The 17,488-nt window shown below is 39.6% G+C and overlaps 1 protein-coding gene across 5 annotated transcripts in view; it reads right to left on the reverse strand.

Annotated features, from left to right (window-relative positions):
• LOC133631183 (receptor-type tyrosine-protein phosphatase mu-like) overlaps positions 1-17,155 on the reverse strand; it is a 578,559-nt gene extending 561,404 nt beyond the window's left edge. For all 5 annotated transcript variants that reach the window (XM_062023331.1, XM_062023329.1, XM_062023328.1 and 2 more), the window contains exon 1: positions 16,655-17,155. In XM_062023331.1, coding sequence (XP_061879315.1) covers positions 16,655-16,727 — 73 coding nt within the window. In that variant the 5' untranslated portion in view covers positions 16,728-17,155. The remainder of the gene's footprint in view (positions 1-16,654) is intronic.
• Positions 17,156-17,488: the final 333 nt, after the last annotated feature.

Genomic DNA, 17,488 nt, shown 5'->3' on the forward strand with positions numbered 1-17,488 from the left:
AATTGTTGTGTGTGGTGTTTGTGTCTCCTCTCAATTGTTGTGTGTGGTGTTTGTGTCTCCTCTCAATTGTTGTGTGTGGTGTTTGTGTCTCCTCTCAATTGTTGTGTGTGTGGTGTTTGTGTCTCCTCTCAATTGTTGTGTGTGGTGTTTGTGTCTCCTCTCAATTGTTGTGTGTGGTGTTTGTGTCTCCTCTCAATTGTTGTGTGTGGTGTTTGTGTCTCCTCTCAATTGTTGTGTGTGGTGTTTGTGTCTCCTCTCAATTGTTGTGTGTGGTGTTTGTGTCTCCTCTCAATTGTTGTGTGTGGTGTTTGTGTCTCCTCTCAATTGTTGTGTGTGGTGTTTGTGTCTCCTCTCAATTGTTGTGTGTGGTGTTTGTGTCTCCTCTCAATTGCTCTGTTTATTGCACTTCTGAGTGTTGCTGGCTCGGCTTTGCTTTTGGAATTGGATTGCATTGTTATGGCATTGCTGTGTATTGTTTTGTTGGATTGATTAATTTAAAAAAATAAAATAAAATAAAAATAAAAAATTTAATAAAAATTAAAAATTAAAAAAAATTATTTTTTAAAAATGAGAATTGCGATTCGAATTTGAATCGATTTTTTCCCACGCCCCTAATGGTTAGTATATTTTCTTAAAATGTTTCCTAATTTCCAATGAGGAAAAAAAAGATCGCCAAATTGGAATCAGACATTCTACAAGGTACTTTGATTTAAAGGCCCTTTCTTTCCTTTTAGACTTCAATTGCTCAGATAGTACACTTAAAGTACAGTACAGGCCAAAAGTTTGGACACACCTTCTCCTCATTCAATGCGTTTTCTTTATTTCCATGACTATTTACATTGTAGATTGTCACTGAAGGCATCAAAACTATGAATGAACACATGTGGCGTTATGTACTTAACAAAAAAAGGTGAAATAACTGAAATCCATCCATCCATCCATTTTCTACCGCTTGTCCCTTTTGGGGTCGCGGGGGGTGCTGGAGCCTATCTCAGCTGCATTCGGGCGGAAGGCGGGGTACACCCTGGACAAGTCGCCACCTCATCGCAGGGCATAAGTGAAAACATGTTTTATATTCTAGTTTCTTCAAAATAGCCACCCTTTGCTCGGATTACGGCTTTGCACACTCTTGGCATTCTGGCGATGAGCTTCAAGCACACCCGTGAAGTGAAACCCATATCAGGTGACTTACCTCTTGAAGCTCATCGAGAGAATGCCAAGAGTGTCCGAAAAAGTAATCAGAGCAAAGGGTGGCTATTTTGAAGAAACAAGAATGTAAAAAATGTTAGCTGTTAGTTGCAGCCCCATTATAAAGTGAATAAATACGGTAACACTTTAGTATGGGGAACATATTATAAGTAACAAAGACTTCATTTAGGCCATGTCCACACAAAGTCGCTTAACTCCTTAAACCAGGGGTGTCCAAACTTTTTCCACTGAGGGCCGAACACGGAAAAATTTAAGTATGCGGGGGCCATTTTGATATTTTTCATTTTCAAAACCATAACAAAATATATGGATTTTTTTATTATTTTTTTACCTTTAGGGCTCCCGGGAACCATAAAGGGTCTAAGTCATTAAAATGTTAAAAACAAGTCAAAATCTTTTTTTATTTTTTTATTTAACGCTTACAGTAAATCTCTACAGTATATCAACCTCAGGTTGATATAAAGTTTAAAAAAAAAAAAAAAGGTTGTATGCCTTTTTTGTCAAAGACAATGTTGTTTTTTTTATAATAAAAGTGAAATATGCAGTATTTCCCCCACTGCCCAAAACATTCAGAAAGCAATGTTTGATGTGAAGTAATGACAGATCAATAATGCAGGACACCATTGATTTTATTCATTAATATTTTAGAGTAATCACAGTAAAAAGATAAATAAAATCCCATTAAATATATTTGGGATCCAAAAGGTGCCCCACTCAGAAAGTGATACATTTTTATTTATTTATTTTAACTTTCAACACTTAAGTTACGAGATGAACTTCAGATATATCTGTCCATTTTACGTTTGAACTATTATTTTGTTTGTTTTTATGCTCTTTTGTCAAAGAAAACGATGTTTTTGTATGGCAACCGCACAATATATGCAATATTTTCCACATTAAACATTTTAAAGTGAAATGTTTGAAATAATTGGAGCCTTGAATAGGTCAATAATTCACTATTAGTGTTAGATTGATTTTTATTTTTTTTATTTTTTTTTGAGCAATGGCAAAAAAATTAAAATAAAGATAGACTAAAGAAAAAAAAACAGCCTGCATGGCAGCTTTGTGTCAACATTGCAACTTTTTCTAGTTAGATTTCACCTCATTCCACTTTTTTAAACGTTTTTATTTTTATTTTTGCAATAGCATTTCCAGAATGTGTGGCGGGCCGGTAAACAATCAGCTGTGGGCCACAAATGGCCCCCGGGCCGCACTTTGGACACCCCTGCCTTAAACGAATAATTGTTTAGCCTAAGCCCCGTTTCAGCCACACTAAACCAGCGTTTAAGGTCCCCCTCCTCGGACAAATGTTTACACGGGTAAGTCAGCCGGGTAGTTCTTGAATCTCCGGCACTTAGCTTTGTATGGCCTCATTGCTCGTTTACAAAGTGAGTTCGGAGAGGAAGTAACAACAGAAAGACCTCCCCCACACAGGAAGTGACATCAGAAAGAACACGCCACAGCCAGCTTCAAAATAAAACTCGGAGCTAACCACTGGAAATATGAAGGCGAGTCATCCAGACATGCCCGTGTTTCTCCTTCTACATGTACAGACGCTTGTGGAAATCACACATGAATACCTTAAGAGAAAGCAATTGCAGCTATTTGGGATACAACACTTCTCAGACGGCAAGAGAACTTTCCGATGTCCGGCGGGGTCAGCTGCGATGCTACTTAGCGAAAAACTTTGTCCATTTGTCGAAGTAGAGACAAAGAGAATGCAAGCTCTCGTGGATGTGATAAAAAACATAGCGTGTGCTTTGTGTTACCTGGCCGTCGAGGAAAACGGCGAATGCATTTGGACTGGCAAAGCAGACTGTATCAGTTATTGTCCGCCATGTATGTCGCCGACTCAACAACTAGGTCCAGAGTATATAAAGTCACCAAAAAGGAATGGACAATGAAAGTGAAGGCAAAAGAGTGAGGAGTGTCCTGACCAGATATCTAGATCCCTAGTTTGATTGATGTAAAATGTTCTTTATCACATTGTTTACGTGTCTAATAAAGATTTGCTTAATTTATGACGTCTCAGGTGTGATTCACTACAATAGACACACTGGATTCCATTTAATTGAAATACCACAACACAGGATATTGTTCAGATAAGTTACATTTAAGAACTTACACACAAAGCAACACTGGAGGTGACTATGACGTGCGCATTTTCCGCACATGCGTACTAGGTCGCGTTGCGCCGGCGGACGGAGGGGGGCGGGGGGTCTTAAACGGTGGCATTGTTGTGTGTGGACAAGGATAAGGTTAGGTGTGATTTACCCTGGATAACCTTATCCGGCTTAGTGTAAACGGGGCCTAAGAGTTATTTGGACACTAGGGGAACGCATTCTAAGTAACAAAGACTTAATTTAGAGTTATTTGGTTAGGGTTAGAGGGTTAGGGTTGTACTGGTTGTATAATAAGGCCATGCAGAATAAGGCATTAATAAGTACTTAATAATGACTAATTAAAGGCCTACTGAAAGCCACTACTAGCGACCACGCAGTCTGATAGTTTATATATCAATGATGACATCTTAACATTGCAACACATGCCAATACGGCCGGGTTAACTTATAAAGTGACATTTTAAATTTCCCGCTAAACTTCCGGTTGAAAACGTCTATGTATGATGACGTATGCGCGTGCTGTCAATCGTTGAAACTGAAGCATTCGGACGCCATTGTATCCAATACAAAAAGCTCTGTTTTCATCTCAAAATTCCGCAGTATTCTGGACATCTGTGTTGGTGAATCTTTTGCAATTTGTTCAATGAACAATGGAGACTGCAAAGAAGAAAGCTGTAGGTGGGATCGGTGTATTAGCGGCTGGCTGCAGCAACACAAACAGGAGGACTTTGAGGTGGATAGCAGACGCGCTATCCGACGCTAGCCGCCAACCGCATCGGTGATCGGGTGAAGTCCTTCGTCGCACCGTCGATCGCTGGAACGCAGGTGAGCACGGGTGTTAATGAGCAGATGAGGGCTGGCTGGCGTAGGTGGATAGCTAATGTTTTTAGCATAGCTCTGTGAGGTCCGGTTGCTCAGTTAGCTTCAATGGCGTTGTTAGCAACAGCATTGTCAACCTTCGCCAGGCTGGAAAGCATTAACCGTGTAGTTACATGTCCATGGTTTAATAGTATTGTTGATTTTCTGTCTATCCTTCCAGTTAGGGGTTTATTTCTTTTGTTTCTATCTGCAGTTAAGCCTGATGCTATCACGTTAGCTCCGTAGCTAAAGTGTTTCGCCCGATGTATTGTCGTGGAGATAAAAGTCACTGTGAATGTCCATTTCGCGTTCTCGACTCTCATTTTCAAGAGGATATAGTATCCGAGGTGGTCTAAAATACAAATCCGTGATCCACAATAGAAAAAGGAGAGACTGTGGAATCCAATGAGCCAGCTTGTACCTAAGTTACGGTCAGAGCGAAAAAAGATGCGTCCTGCACTGCACTCTAGTCCTTCACTCTCACGTTCCTCATCCACGAATCTTTCATCCTGGCTCAAATTAATGGGGTAATCGTCGCTTTCTCGGTCCGAATCGCTCTCGCTGCTGGTGTAAACAATGTGCAGATGTGAGGAGCCTTTCAACCTGTGACGTCACGCTACTTCCGCTACAGGCAAGGCTTTTTTTATCAGCGACCAAAAGTTGCGAACTTTATCGTCGATGTTCTCTACTAAATCCTTTCAGCAAAAATATGGCAATATCGCGAAATGATCAAGTACGACACATAGAATGGATCTGCTACCCCCGTTTAAATTTTAAAAAATCATTTCAGTAGGCTTTTAATAAGTACTTAATAATGACTAATTAAGAGCCTATATGTTACTAATTTGCATGTTAACAAGCAACTAATTAATGGGGAATATGTTCCCCGTACTAAAGTGTTACCATAAATACAGCAGTCAGACGTCACTTAAGGAGACGCGTCTGAATGGCGGCACTTAGCATTTTGAGACTTCTTGAGTTTTTTCCTCGAGAATTTCAATCATCCAGCTACAATCAGTCTACAAAGTCTCGCCACTCGCAACCGCATTGGGCGAATCTACGCTTCTGCAGCATTCATTAGCATCTTAATAAAAGTGTCTGAGCAGCAAAGTTACAGAAGAATGTCGACACCTCAATGCCTGCTTTGTACTATCATCAATCCTCCAACACGGGGAAAAAAAATGATGCATATTTTTAAATTAATTCTGCTCCGGCTCCCACAAAGGAAGCTGCCATCCGTCAGGACACCTTGCGGAACAAAACTCTATTAAATCTGACTCAGTTGGGAACCAAAAAGGAATGAGTGAAGAACTAAATGATTGCTTCCAATTAAGTTGTTTATCTCGCAGAGTAACGTCTCTGCTTGGTCCGAGCACACACGTCGATCATGACGAACTGACTCACTCGGCAATGACGAGCTGGCGTCGGCATATGGCTCTTCAAGACCAAAAAATTAGTCATGCTGAACAGAATGCAACGGAAAAAAATACACATAATTGTAATATTTCGGAGTAGAGACCAAGGGTACTGGGGATAGGCGTCATTGTTTGGTACATTCATGTGATCCATATCTTATTTATAACAACAAGAAAAGAGAAAGTGTAATGGTATAATTAGCAGCAGCCAACAGAAGGAGCGATTACAACGGTCCTATTAGTTTGCTGCCTAAACGGGCTGCTGTAGCCATCAGGAAGGAAACAAATTTAAATCCAAAGCTACGTTCACTCTGCAAGGTCTGATGCCCTGTTCGGATTTTATTTGTCAAATCTGATCTGTTCATGTCGTCGTACACATTGCCTATTTTTCGGACTATAAGGCGCACTTAAAATCCATCATTTTCTCAAAAATCGACAGTACGCCTTATAACGCGATGCGCCTGATGTACAGATTAATTCTGGTTGTGCGTACCAACCTCGAAGTAATTTTATTTGGTACATGGTGTAATGAAAAGTGTGATCGGTAAATGGCAGTCACACATAAGAGATATGTGTGGACTCCAAGTTGACGCCTGTTCAAAAAATTACGCTAGAATATAGAACATTACACACGGCGTTCAAAAACCCATCAAAATGTTTTAGTAGAACAGCATTTAAGTCCTATCTTAAAACCCATTTGTATACTCTAGCCTTTAAATAGACCCCACTTTTAGACCAGTTGATCTGCCATTTCTTTACTGCTCTACCCCCCTCTCCCTTGTGGAGGTGGGGGCACAGGTTCGGTGGCCACGGATGAAGCGCTGGCTGTCCAAAGTCGGGACCCGGGGTGGACCGCTCGCCTGTGCATTGGTTGGGGACGTCTCTGCGCTGCTGACCTGTCTCCGCTCGGGATGGTCTCCTGCTGGCCCCACTATGGACTGGACTCTCACTATTATGTTAGATCCACTATGGACTGGACTCTCACACTATTATGTTAGATCCACTATGGACTGGACTCTCACACTATTATGTTAGATCCACTATGAACTGGACTCTCACAATATTATGTTAGATCCACTATGGACTGGACTCTCACTATTATGTTAGATCCACTATGGACTGGACTCTCACACTATTATGTTAGATCCACTATGGACTGGACTCTCACACTATTATGTTAGATCCACTATGGACTGGACTCTCACACTATTATGTTAGATCCACTATGGACTGGACTCTCACAATATTATGTTAGATCCACTATGGACTGGACTCTCACTATTATGTTAGATCCACTATGGACTGGACTCTCACACTATTATGTTAGATCCACTACGGACTGGACTCTCACAATATTATGTTAGATCCACTATGGACTGGACTCTCACACTATTATGTTAGATCCACTATGGACTGGACTCTCACAATATTATGCTAGATCCACTATGGACTGGACTCTCACAATATTATGCTAGATCCACTATGGACTGGACTCTCACAATATTATGTTAGATCCACTATGGACTGGACTCTCACAATATTATGCTAGATCCACTATGGACTGGACTCTCACAATATTATGCTAGATCCACTATGGACTGGACTCTCACACTATTATGTTAGATCCACTATGGACTGGACTCTCACGATATTATGTTAGATCCACTATGGACTGGACTCTCACAATATTATCTTAGATCCACTATGGACTGGACTCTCACACTATTATGTTAGATCCACTATGGACTGGACTCTCACAATATTATGTTAGATCCACTATGGACTGGACTCTCACACTATTATGTTAGATCCACTATGGACTGGACTCTCACAATATTATGTTAGATCCACTATGGACTGGACTCTCACAATATTATGCTAGATCCACTATGGACTGGACTCTCACAATATTATGCTAGATCCACTATGGACTGGACTCTCACACTATTATGTTAGATCCACTATGGACTGGACTCTCACAATATTATGTTAGATCCACTATGGACTGGACTCTCACACTATTATGTTAGATCCACAATGGACTGGACTCTCACACTATTATGTTAGATCCACTATGGACTGGACTTTCACAATATTATGTTAGATCCACTATGGACTGGACTCTCACACTATTATGTTAGATCCACTATGGACTGGACTCTCACAATATTATGCTAGATCCACTATGGACTGGACTCTCACACTATTATGTTAGATCCACTATGGACTGGACTCTCACAATATTATGTTAGATCCACTATGGACTGGACTCTCACACTATTATGTTAGATCCACTATGGACTGGACTTTCACAATATTATGTTAGATCCACTATGGACTGGACTCTCACACTATTATGTTAGATCCACTATGGACTGGACTCTCACAATATTATGCTAGATCCACTATGGACTGGACTCTCACACTATTATGTTAGATCCACTATGGACTGGACTCTCACAATATTATGTTAGATCCACTATGGACTGGACTCTCACACTATTATGTTAGATCCACAATGGACTGGACTCTCACACTATTATGTTAGATCCACTATGGACTGGACTTTCACAATATTATGCTAGATCCACTCGACGTCCATTGCACCGGTCGCCCAGGGGGGGGGGGCCCACATCTGCGGTCCCCTCCAAGGTTTCTAATTGTCCCATTGGGTTGAGTTTTTCCTTGCCCTGATGTGGGATCTGAGCCGAGGATGTCGTTGTGGCTTGTGCAGCCCTTCAATATAATCATTATACCAATTACTACATCGCGAGAATCGGTTTGATTGATTGATTGAAACTTTTATTAGTAGATTGCACAGTACAGTACATATTCCGTACAATTGACCACTAAATGGTAACACCCCAATAAGTTGTTCAACTTGTTTAAGTCGGGGTCCACATTAATCAATTCATGGTATGGTTTGAATCGTGAGTCGAAAAATTTCCATCCAAATCACGATTCTTATTCATCCCCATTCTAAATTGATTCATTTAAAAAAAATTATAAATACATTTTAATAAGAATAAAAAATTTTAAAGATGTTTTTAAGCCATCACTATGCAACCAGAAGTAGATTTTCTAACCTGTGACTTGTTTTAAAAAAAAATCTATAGAGTTATTATACCAATTCCTACATCGCGGGAATCGGTTTGAATCGTGAGTCGGGTTGAATCGAGAATCAATTCTGAATTGAATCGTCACCCCAGGAATTAGAACAGGATCGAATCGTTAGGTGCCCAAAGATTCTCACCCCTAGCAATTGCAATTGATCTTGACTTTAGAAAGGTTAGTGCTAAGTCATGGCATAAATGCAAAGGTAATAATTATTAGTGAGATATTTTACTTTAGTTCTGTCCGTTTCAGAATAAAATTGTGATTTCGGTGCCTTTGGCTGATAAGGTTTGATGTGTTGAAGTGCCGAGTTTTTTTTAAAACAGCGAAATAAGTCTCTCACGTCATCACCATGTTTGTTAACAACAATGAGCTCAGGGAAAGTTTACAGCACAAGCAGAAGAAACGGAGCGCTTGATTACTCACCCTAACCCAGTAACAGCACAGTACCGGTACTCTCATTTCATTGAGGTAATTTTTTCACTTTTTTTTTTAAAAATTTTAAATGGGAGCTATTTTCTAATGTTATCGGTGGGGCTGGGCGATATATCGACATACTCGATATATCGACATACTCGATATATCGCGGGTTTGTTTCTGTGCGATATAGAAAATGACTATATCGTGACATTTGGGTATATACGTTCTCACGCAGTTGCTTTTAGCCAAAAAGTAGCATTACTGCTAATATGTAGCATCATTTGAAAAGTCACCCGCTAGAGAATGAAGAGTGTTTGAAACTCCGCATGTCAACATCTCCGTTCGGTGCCACACCCACAAAATGCCAAGGCAACCATTTCCACATCAACACCGTATGAAACAAATAGTCAACAACAGAAGAAGATAACGTCCGCAGGAACCTACCACATAGTGAAGGACATACACTATTTGATTTCCTATTATGCAGCTCATTTTTATTTGAGTTATTGAAATATCTTGTGTGACATCATGCACAAAAGTGCACTTTATTTGTTTTTAACTATTGTAGTGGTGTTCTGTACAAAAAGTGCACTTTAATTAAGTGTTGTTTTGATAAGTCATCTTAGTGACATCATGCACAAAAGTGCACTAATAGCTTGTTTTAAAATGTCTCTGACAATCTTGCACTTTCTGTTTTGGAATGACATGAATGTTTGTGCCACTGCTTAATAACTGTTTCATAAATACACTTTTGCTAAATTGACTTAGTTGTGATTTCCCTCTCTGCATGAAAGTTTAAAATGAGCATATATTAACGCAGTATGGACAAGAATGTTTGAATGTAGACACATAGAATCATCATACTGCTGTGATTATATGCATCAAGTGTTCATTCAAGGCTAAGGCAAAATATCGAGATATATATCGTGTATCGTGACTAGGGTTGATACTCGAAACCGGTATTCCCGGATGTTCGATAAGAAAAGAACCGAGTCCTCGGACTCGAATCCCTTTTTGAGAACCGGTACCCGTTATCGAGACCACTATAGTAAAGAAAAAGAGTTGGTTCTTTATTAGAATCCCTGAGAACGAATCCCTTCCCACAGGAAATGCCCTGTGGGACGCAATACTCTGCCCATTTGACTGTAGACTCTTACTGACACCTTGTGGCGATATGAAAATACTTTGCATCATTAGTTTGGGCACTTCCGGGTTGACGAGTCAGTCCAGTTCATGAGACAATTGAGAAGTAGACAAGTTGTGTTAGCTCCTACAAGCCTTGGAAAATATAAGTCTGTAAGTAAACTGTTTAACTTTTTTATATAACTCAATATTAAAGTGGAAAGTGGTTCAATTTGATGGTAAGATGTCTATTGAAAAACTGTTTCAATGGATGTTTTGAGGACTTAAAATGGCTGCCAGTCATGTATTTCCACCATCGAAATAGCTTCAACACTCAGAAGTATTTGTTTGATGATAGTACTGTATATTTGTGTGAAGCTAATATTTACATATTGTGTATTACATTTCAGTATGTTAATTGAATCACATAGCTTATACATTTGTCATTGTGTGTATTTCAGTTTAAAGAAATAAAAAATAACAGTCCAGTGCAAGACATAAGTAAAGATAGGAAAAGACAAAGCAAGATCAACAACAATAAAGAGCCTAAATGGATTAATCTGCTTTGGAACTTTATCAGACGTCTTGGATTGTTTGTTAGCTGTCTACCAAGCTGTATAACCTCAACACGTATAGTGAGGGCAGAACAGGCAATATGCAATTATTGCCAGGCTTCGCTCTCATGTAAGGGAAAAATAATTGTTGATTGATGACTGTGTTGTTCTTAGTGTCATAGTGTGTGTAGTTAGTATGTTCCAATAGCAGCAGAAGTGCACTTTTTGGAGAGCTGTATTATTTTCAGTTTGGTGCCCAAGGGACTGATTTTATTTAACAGTATATTATTATTTATACACCTATAGTGATCACAGAGACAGGTTGTTTTTGTGTTACTGTATATATTTGTTTTTCTGAAAAATCCCACTTAATATACTTTGGGTAACAACAGTCAATATATATATATATTTTTTTAGGGGGGTAACAGTCAATATTTATTTATTTTTTATTTTTTCTTATAAAATAAAAGTGAGCTTTTGTTCAACCAAATATTGTGTTTTTTTTCCATATACAACAACCTATCTGGAATCGATAAGAGAATCGATAAGGAATCGGTTCGATAAGAGGATTCGATAATGGGCTCGAACTCGATAATTTCTAATCAAACATCATGGCCTAAAAATATCGAGATATTAAAAAAAGGCCATATTGCCCAGCCCTTGTTATCGGATTTATTAGTATCATTATTCTTCATATCGGCTCATTATTTATCTGTCCGATGTTGATTGTGCACCTCTAAAAGAAGTCAGGCTCTATAAAACGTAAAAAATAATGTCGATATGTAATAAAAACGTGGATAAATGAAAAATGCCTTGTGACTGCTTGGAATGTGAGTCAGTTTACTTCACAGTTTAGAGTCACCTCCTGTGTATATTCTTCCCGTGGAAAAGCCACAAAAGGCAAAAGAGAGAGCAAAACGAGGGCAATGCTTGCCAAAATGAGGAGAAGTCTCACGGGGTAGAAGTTTGAACATGGAAGTTTTGTCTGACGATAGAGGCCTACGTTGTGTGGGATTAGAAAGGCTGCCGTCACCACGTTGGGGAAAAACAACAAGTGCATTGAATTATTGTTGTCTCGGCGCATCCTGGTGCATTGGAAACAAACATGGAGGGTGGACCGTGAGAAAGGATTTACTTCAAAAAGCCACTGACCAGAGATTTCCACTGGATGTGTAAGGACTGATGAACGGCGCCGCCACAGAATGTTTCATTCATACACCGTCCGCCAATCACCACCACGGCTCTGCCATGCAGCCAAATTGTGCAGACTTTTACGGGATCTCACAAATCCAAAGGTAATCACGTGATAAGAGGAGTTGTTGTAAAGCGAACCACAAAAGGCTTATTCTGTCCTTCCAGAGGAGCAGAAGCAAAAAAATTCGGCAACACAGCAACACAGCGGAACGTCTCGTGCTTTGCCATCCATCAATACCCACAGGCGAGCGTCTGTGATAGCACTGACTTGTATTGACTCGTGGAAAAGGCGACAGTTAAACCTTTGCAGAACGACAACTGTATTTTTCTATTTGTAGCAAGCAACACCACAACAGGAACTTCATCCCTGGCAGCTTTGTAGACAAACACACACATACATCTCATTCAACTCCCGCTAACCACTCTCCTGCTTCCCCGCTCCGAATCAGCCTGTATTTGACCAAGGATCCCAAATAGCTGTCAAGGATATGCCTGTAATATGATTACCGTATTTTTCGGAGTATAGGTCGCTCCGGAGTATAAGTCGCACCGGCCGAAAATGCATAATAAAGAAGGAAAAAAACATATAAGTTGCACTGGAGTATAAGTCGCATTTTTTGGGGAAATGTATTTGATGAAAGCCAACAGCAAGAATAGACATTTGAAAGGCAATTTAAAATGTCTAAAGAATAGTGAACAACAGGCTGAATAAGTGTACGTTATATGAGGCATAAATAACCAACTGGTATGTTAACGTAACATATTATGGTAAGAGTCATTCAAATAACTATAACATATAGAACATGCTATACGTTTACCAAACAATCTGTCACTCCTAATCGCTAAATCCCATGAAATCTTATACGTCTAGTCTCTTACGTGAATGACATCAATAATATTATTTGATATTTTACGGTAATGTGTTAATAATTTCACACATAAGTCGCTCCTGAGTATAAGTACAAACTATGAAAATAACTGCGACTTACAGTCCGAAAAATAAGGTATTTGATTTTATACAGCCTGTCTTCATCCATTTCTGCCAACGAGGTGAAATTACGTCTGAAAACTTTTGACAAGTTGACTTCAGGTCTGTCCCTGCCAATTAGGCTATTTCAAAATGTAAAATACGATCTGTTTTTCATTTTAAAAGTATCCATCCATCCATTTTGTACCGCTTGTCCCTTTTGGGGTCGAGTGGGGTGCTTATTGGCGCTTTGTACTCCTTCCTACGTCCGTGTACACAGCGGTGTTTTAAAAAGTCATAAATTTTACTTTGTGAAACCGATACCGATAGTTTCCGAAACGATACCGATAATTCCCGATATTACATTTGAAAGCATTTATCAGCAGCCCGATATTAACGGACATCTCTAGTTGTCATTTACTTCAATTTTATTGAATATCGCTCAAAAATGAATATCTTTATATGTATACTTTCACCGGAAAATATCGAGATATACATGTATATCGAATATCGAGTTTAAGTAAAAATATATCGAGATATACTTTTTTGTCCATATCCCCAAGTCCTAATAGAAGATAAAACTAATGAAATATAATTTAAAATGACTACTTACTTGTGGAGTAACAATGTTTACATGGGGTGTCTACACGAGGGAGCTGCTGTTTTCGATAAGTATTTTGTTCAAAGAAAATAGTTTAAATATTTGTGTAAAAAAAAAAAAAAAAAAAAGCTCAGTAGCGGTCGGTTGCCGAAATGGATAGAGCAGCGGCCTGGTAGCGCTGTGCGCAGACTGTCCACCAAACTGACACATTGACTAGAATGGAATGAGAAAAAAATTGTCTCTGCGACGGCGCCATTCCGCAGCCGCTACGCATCCAGTAGAAATCCGGGGTGAGGTGCACGCTCAAAAGCAAAGATACAACAACATGATGCATACATTTAAAGAAAACTTCCACCTTGGATTTTCTCAGGGATCAAACTGAGCCTCACCAGGTGTGTGTGTGTGTGTGTGTGTGTGTGTGTGTGTGTGTGTGTGTGTGTGTGTGTGTGTGTGTGTGTGTGTGTGTGTGTGTGTGTGTGTGTGTGTGTGTGTGTGTGTGTGTGTGTGTGTGTGTGTGTGTGTGGGAGAGTGCGGTGCTGGTTGTGGGTGGAAGACGGGCGGGGAGACAAATTGACCAACACTACCTGCGTGATCTGATTAGCACATGAGCTGTTAGCACGTACGCTACATAGCAAACACTCTCTCCACCTAATCCGTCACCTCGCTGAGGAAAAGTGAAACACATCCAATTGATTTCTTCCTGGTTTGCATATTTAAACACGCACACACACACACGCTTGTGCAATTAGGAGGGCGTTTATCGATGGTTCCTGCACCGGTGGGACCCCTGCTGTGAAGCCCACTCCAATAAATCTCACAGTCCTCCACTTGCCAGCGGGCGAGTGCTCAAGCTCACATAAAAAGGGCTGGATACTCTTTGCTCGGGGGTGTCTCTTTCTCACCTCGCCCCCACTAAAGTGGGGGATGAGGCACATTTATTGACCTGTGGGTTGCAAAAGTGGATGAAAAATGTCTTGGAAAATTATATCACTGATTTAGAAGGACACAAAGTTCCAACAGTGCATCTTCTCCATCATCTGCTATTGTACTGCATGTGTGTACCACACTGCCCCCAGCAGGACGGCTGCGGGAGCGCACCGGTGGCTTGGAGTCAAGTCAGTCTGTCAACTTCCAATTCCAGCTGGAAAAAAAAAAAAAACCCAGAACAGTCCATAATATCGGCTGGGAGATGTTTTTAAAGCAGTCGGATCGATGTCATCGTACATCCATTAGTGCTCATCAGCTGGAAAAGTGACTAATGTGCTGCTCTAATGTCAATATGAGCCCTGCAGGGACCCCCCTCTGGCAATGCACTATGTCACTGTACATGATTTTCAACCAAAAATCAATATCATCTCAATGTTATTAATCAGAGTGGCGCTCGTGTTTGAGTGAGGCTTGCAGACTGACAGGATTAATCATCTTAATTAGTAAGAAACACCTAAAGTGGCCTCAAAATACACATGAATTTCTCTTGAGCAATGGTCCCTGATCACTAGTACAGTCCAGAACTCACTAATAAATAAAACAAAAAAGCAAAATATATCACATAAAAATATTACACAAAATGAACACTGACTGCCCATCGGTGCCAGAGTTTGTTTTCCAAAGAGAAGATGACAACAGCGTGTTTTTATCGTCCATTTTGCTGCCCAATCTTGTGTTGGTATAGCGACCGGTGCCGAAAATCCAGTCTTATACAAGTAATCGGATGGGAGCCGCAACATGAAAATGGAGTATATTGTGAATAAAGTGAGAACAGGAAGTGAACAAAAGTTTTAGCAACCGCTATGTAAAGGAAACGGGGTAGGATTAAATAAGCTCAGCTTCTTCCTACTCCTTTTCGAACATGTTGAATCGAGAAACTGGAAATTGCGATGTATCATGTTGTATGCATGCCTGTTCCAAATAGACTCAAACTCAACATCTTTAATGTGTAAGAATGTTCTGAGCAGTTACTTTCAACTTCAATCTAAAATGACGGAACGAGCATATTTGAGCAACTGCTCCCACAATTTAGGTTGAATTTTGCTTGCTTGTCTCCAAATGATGCTCATTATTTTAGCAGCCCATGTAGCAAGAGAGACAACATTGACCCCAGGGTTACTGTTACATAAAAAAAAAGAAACAGACGAAATATATATATATATATATATATATATATATATATATATATATATATATATATATATATATATATATATATATATATATATATATATACACACACATATATATATACATGTATATATACACATATATATACACACATATATGTACATATATATATACACATATATATATATATACATGTATATACACACATATATATATACATATATATATATATATATATATATATATATATATATATATATACATATATATATACACATATACACATATATATACACACATATATATATACACATATATATACACATATACATATATATATATATATATATATATATATATATATATATATATATATATATATATATATATATCCATCCATTTTCTACCGCTTGTCCCGTATATATATATATACTTTTAATTCCACATATTAAGTTCCCAAAAAAAATCTCATATTTTTGTATTTTTGGTTAAAAAAGGTTTGTATCTTGAGTTTTCCATGATGTTTTCCCATGGACCAAAGACCGCTGGTTGCATGGGTCCACTGTTCTAAAAGATAATTTGACCAAATAGATCAAACATTTCAGCTTTCTTGTTAAAAACACGACAAAGCGTAAAATGGTAAAATTGTTAATTCCACTATTTTTAGTGGGGCTTTGCTCTCAGTGCAGATAAATTGTGTTATTGAGCAGGTGACAGTCAGACACGGGAATCCCTTCAGGTTAATCACATTAGACAGCAACTTATCAAGATAAAGTTAGACACAAACATTTTTGAACTCCTTCAACTTGTCAATACACCCCGGGTGTCAGGTGCACCCGGCACAAGGAAGAAAAAAAACGCTAAAACAAAATATCAAATAAGTATATGTTGCCATTGAAATTCAACCGAGTAGTGTTCGTTATTCCCACAGCCTAGAACGTCTCAGGTGCGTTCACTTACCTTTAAAAACTTCTCCTCTGGCGGACAGCAATAGCGTGATGGCGGAGAACCAACACCCGACAACTTTATCCATGTCGACGGCGTCGTGGCGGCCGCGCGGCTTGTTCGCGCAACTCTTCCGCTCTGGCAACTTGGTCGGTGCGGTCACTTTGGAGTCGAACCCGTGAAAAAGAAAAAAGCCTCCGTGGCTGTTGTCCTTGTGTGTGTTGGGGGGGCGGAGGAGGGGTTTCTGCGGGCTTGGGTCGCCCGGTGAAGCTGCTCCTCCTCGGTCTCCGGCTGGCGTTCACACTGGCAGGAGGACCGCGAGTGAGTCCTGGATGTGCGTGGATGGAGTGGCGCCGGAGAGAAGCAGCGGCTGTGTGCTCGCCGTGTGGCCGGGAGAGGGCGTCTTTGAGCGGGAGAGGGCAGACAGACTGAGTAGCCCTCCCTCCCCTCAACTCAGTGCAACTATCCAGCCAGGTAACCGGAGATGTTTATTTTTTTTAGTTCCTAATGTTTTCTCTCCGAAGCAAACACTGAAATATACAGTTTAATTGTATTTAATTTGGCCCGGAAATCCATACTCGTAGAAATAATTAAAAAACAGGTGCGCTGTGTGACGTCACACTGAATAACACCGCTGAAAAACACTGTAAACAGTACACAGGCTGGAGCACTGTTTATGTACTATTTATTGTATTCAAATATCGTAATTTAATCTTCTAAATTAAAACTTCAACATTTTTAAAGCTTACTCTTGGGCAGGGGTCCCCAAACTACGGCCCGCCAGCATCCAAAATCAGGCCCGCAGGAAGTGCCAAGTATAAAAAAAAAATAATAATAATAATATTTTTT

The sequence above is a fragment of the Entelurus aequoreus genome, linkage group LG16 (genome assembly GCF_033978785.1).
Source record: "Entelurus aequoreus isolate RoL-2023_Sb linkage group LG16, RoL_Eaeq_v1.1, whole genome shotgun sequence".
Lineage (NCBI taxonomy): Eukaryota > Metazoa > Chordata > Actinopteri > Syngnathiformes > Syngnathidae > Entelurus > Entelurus aequoreus.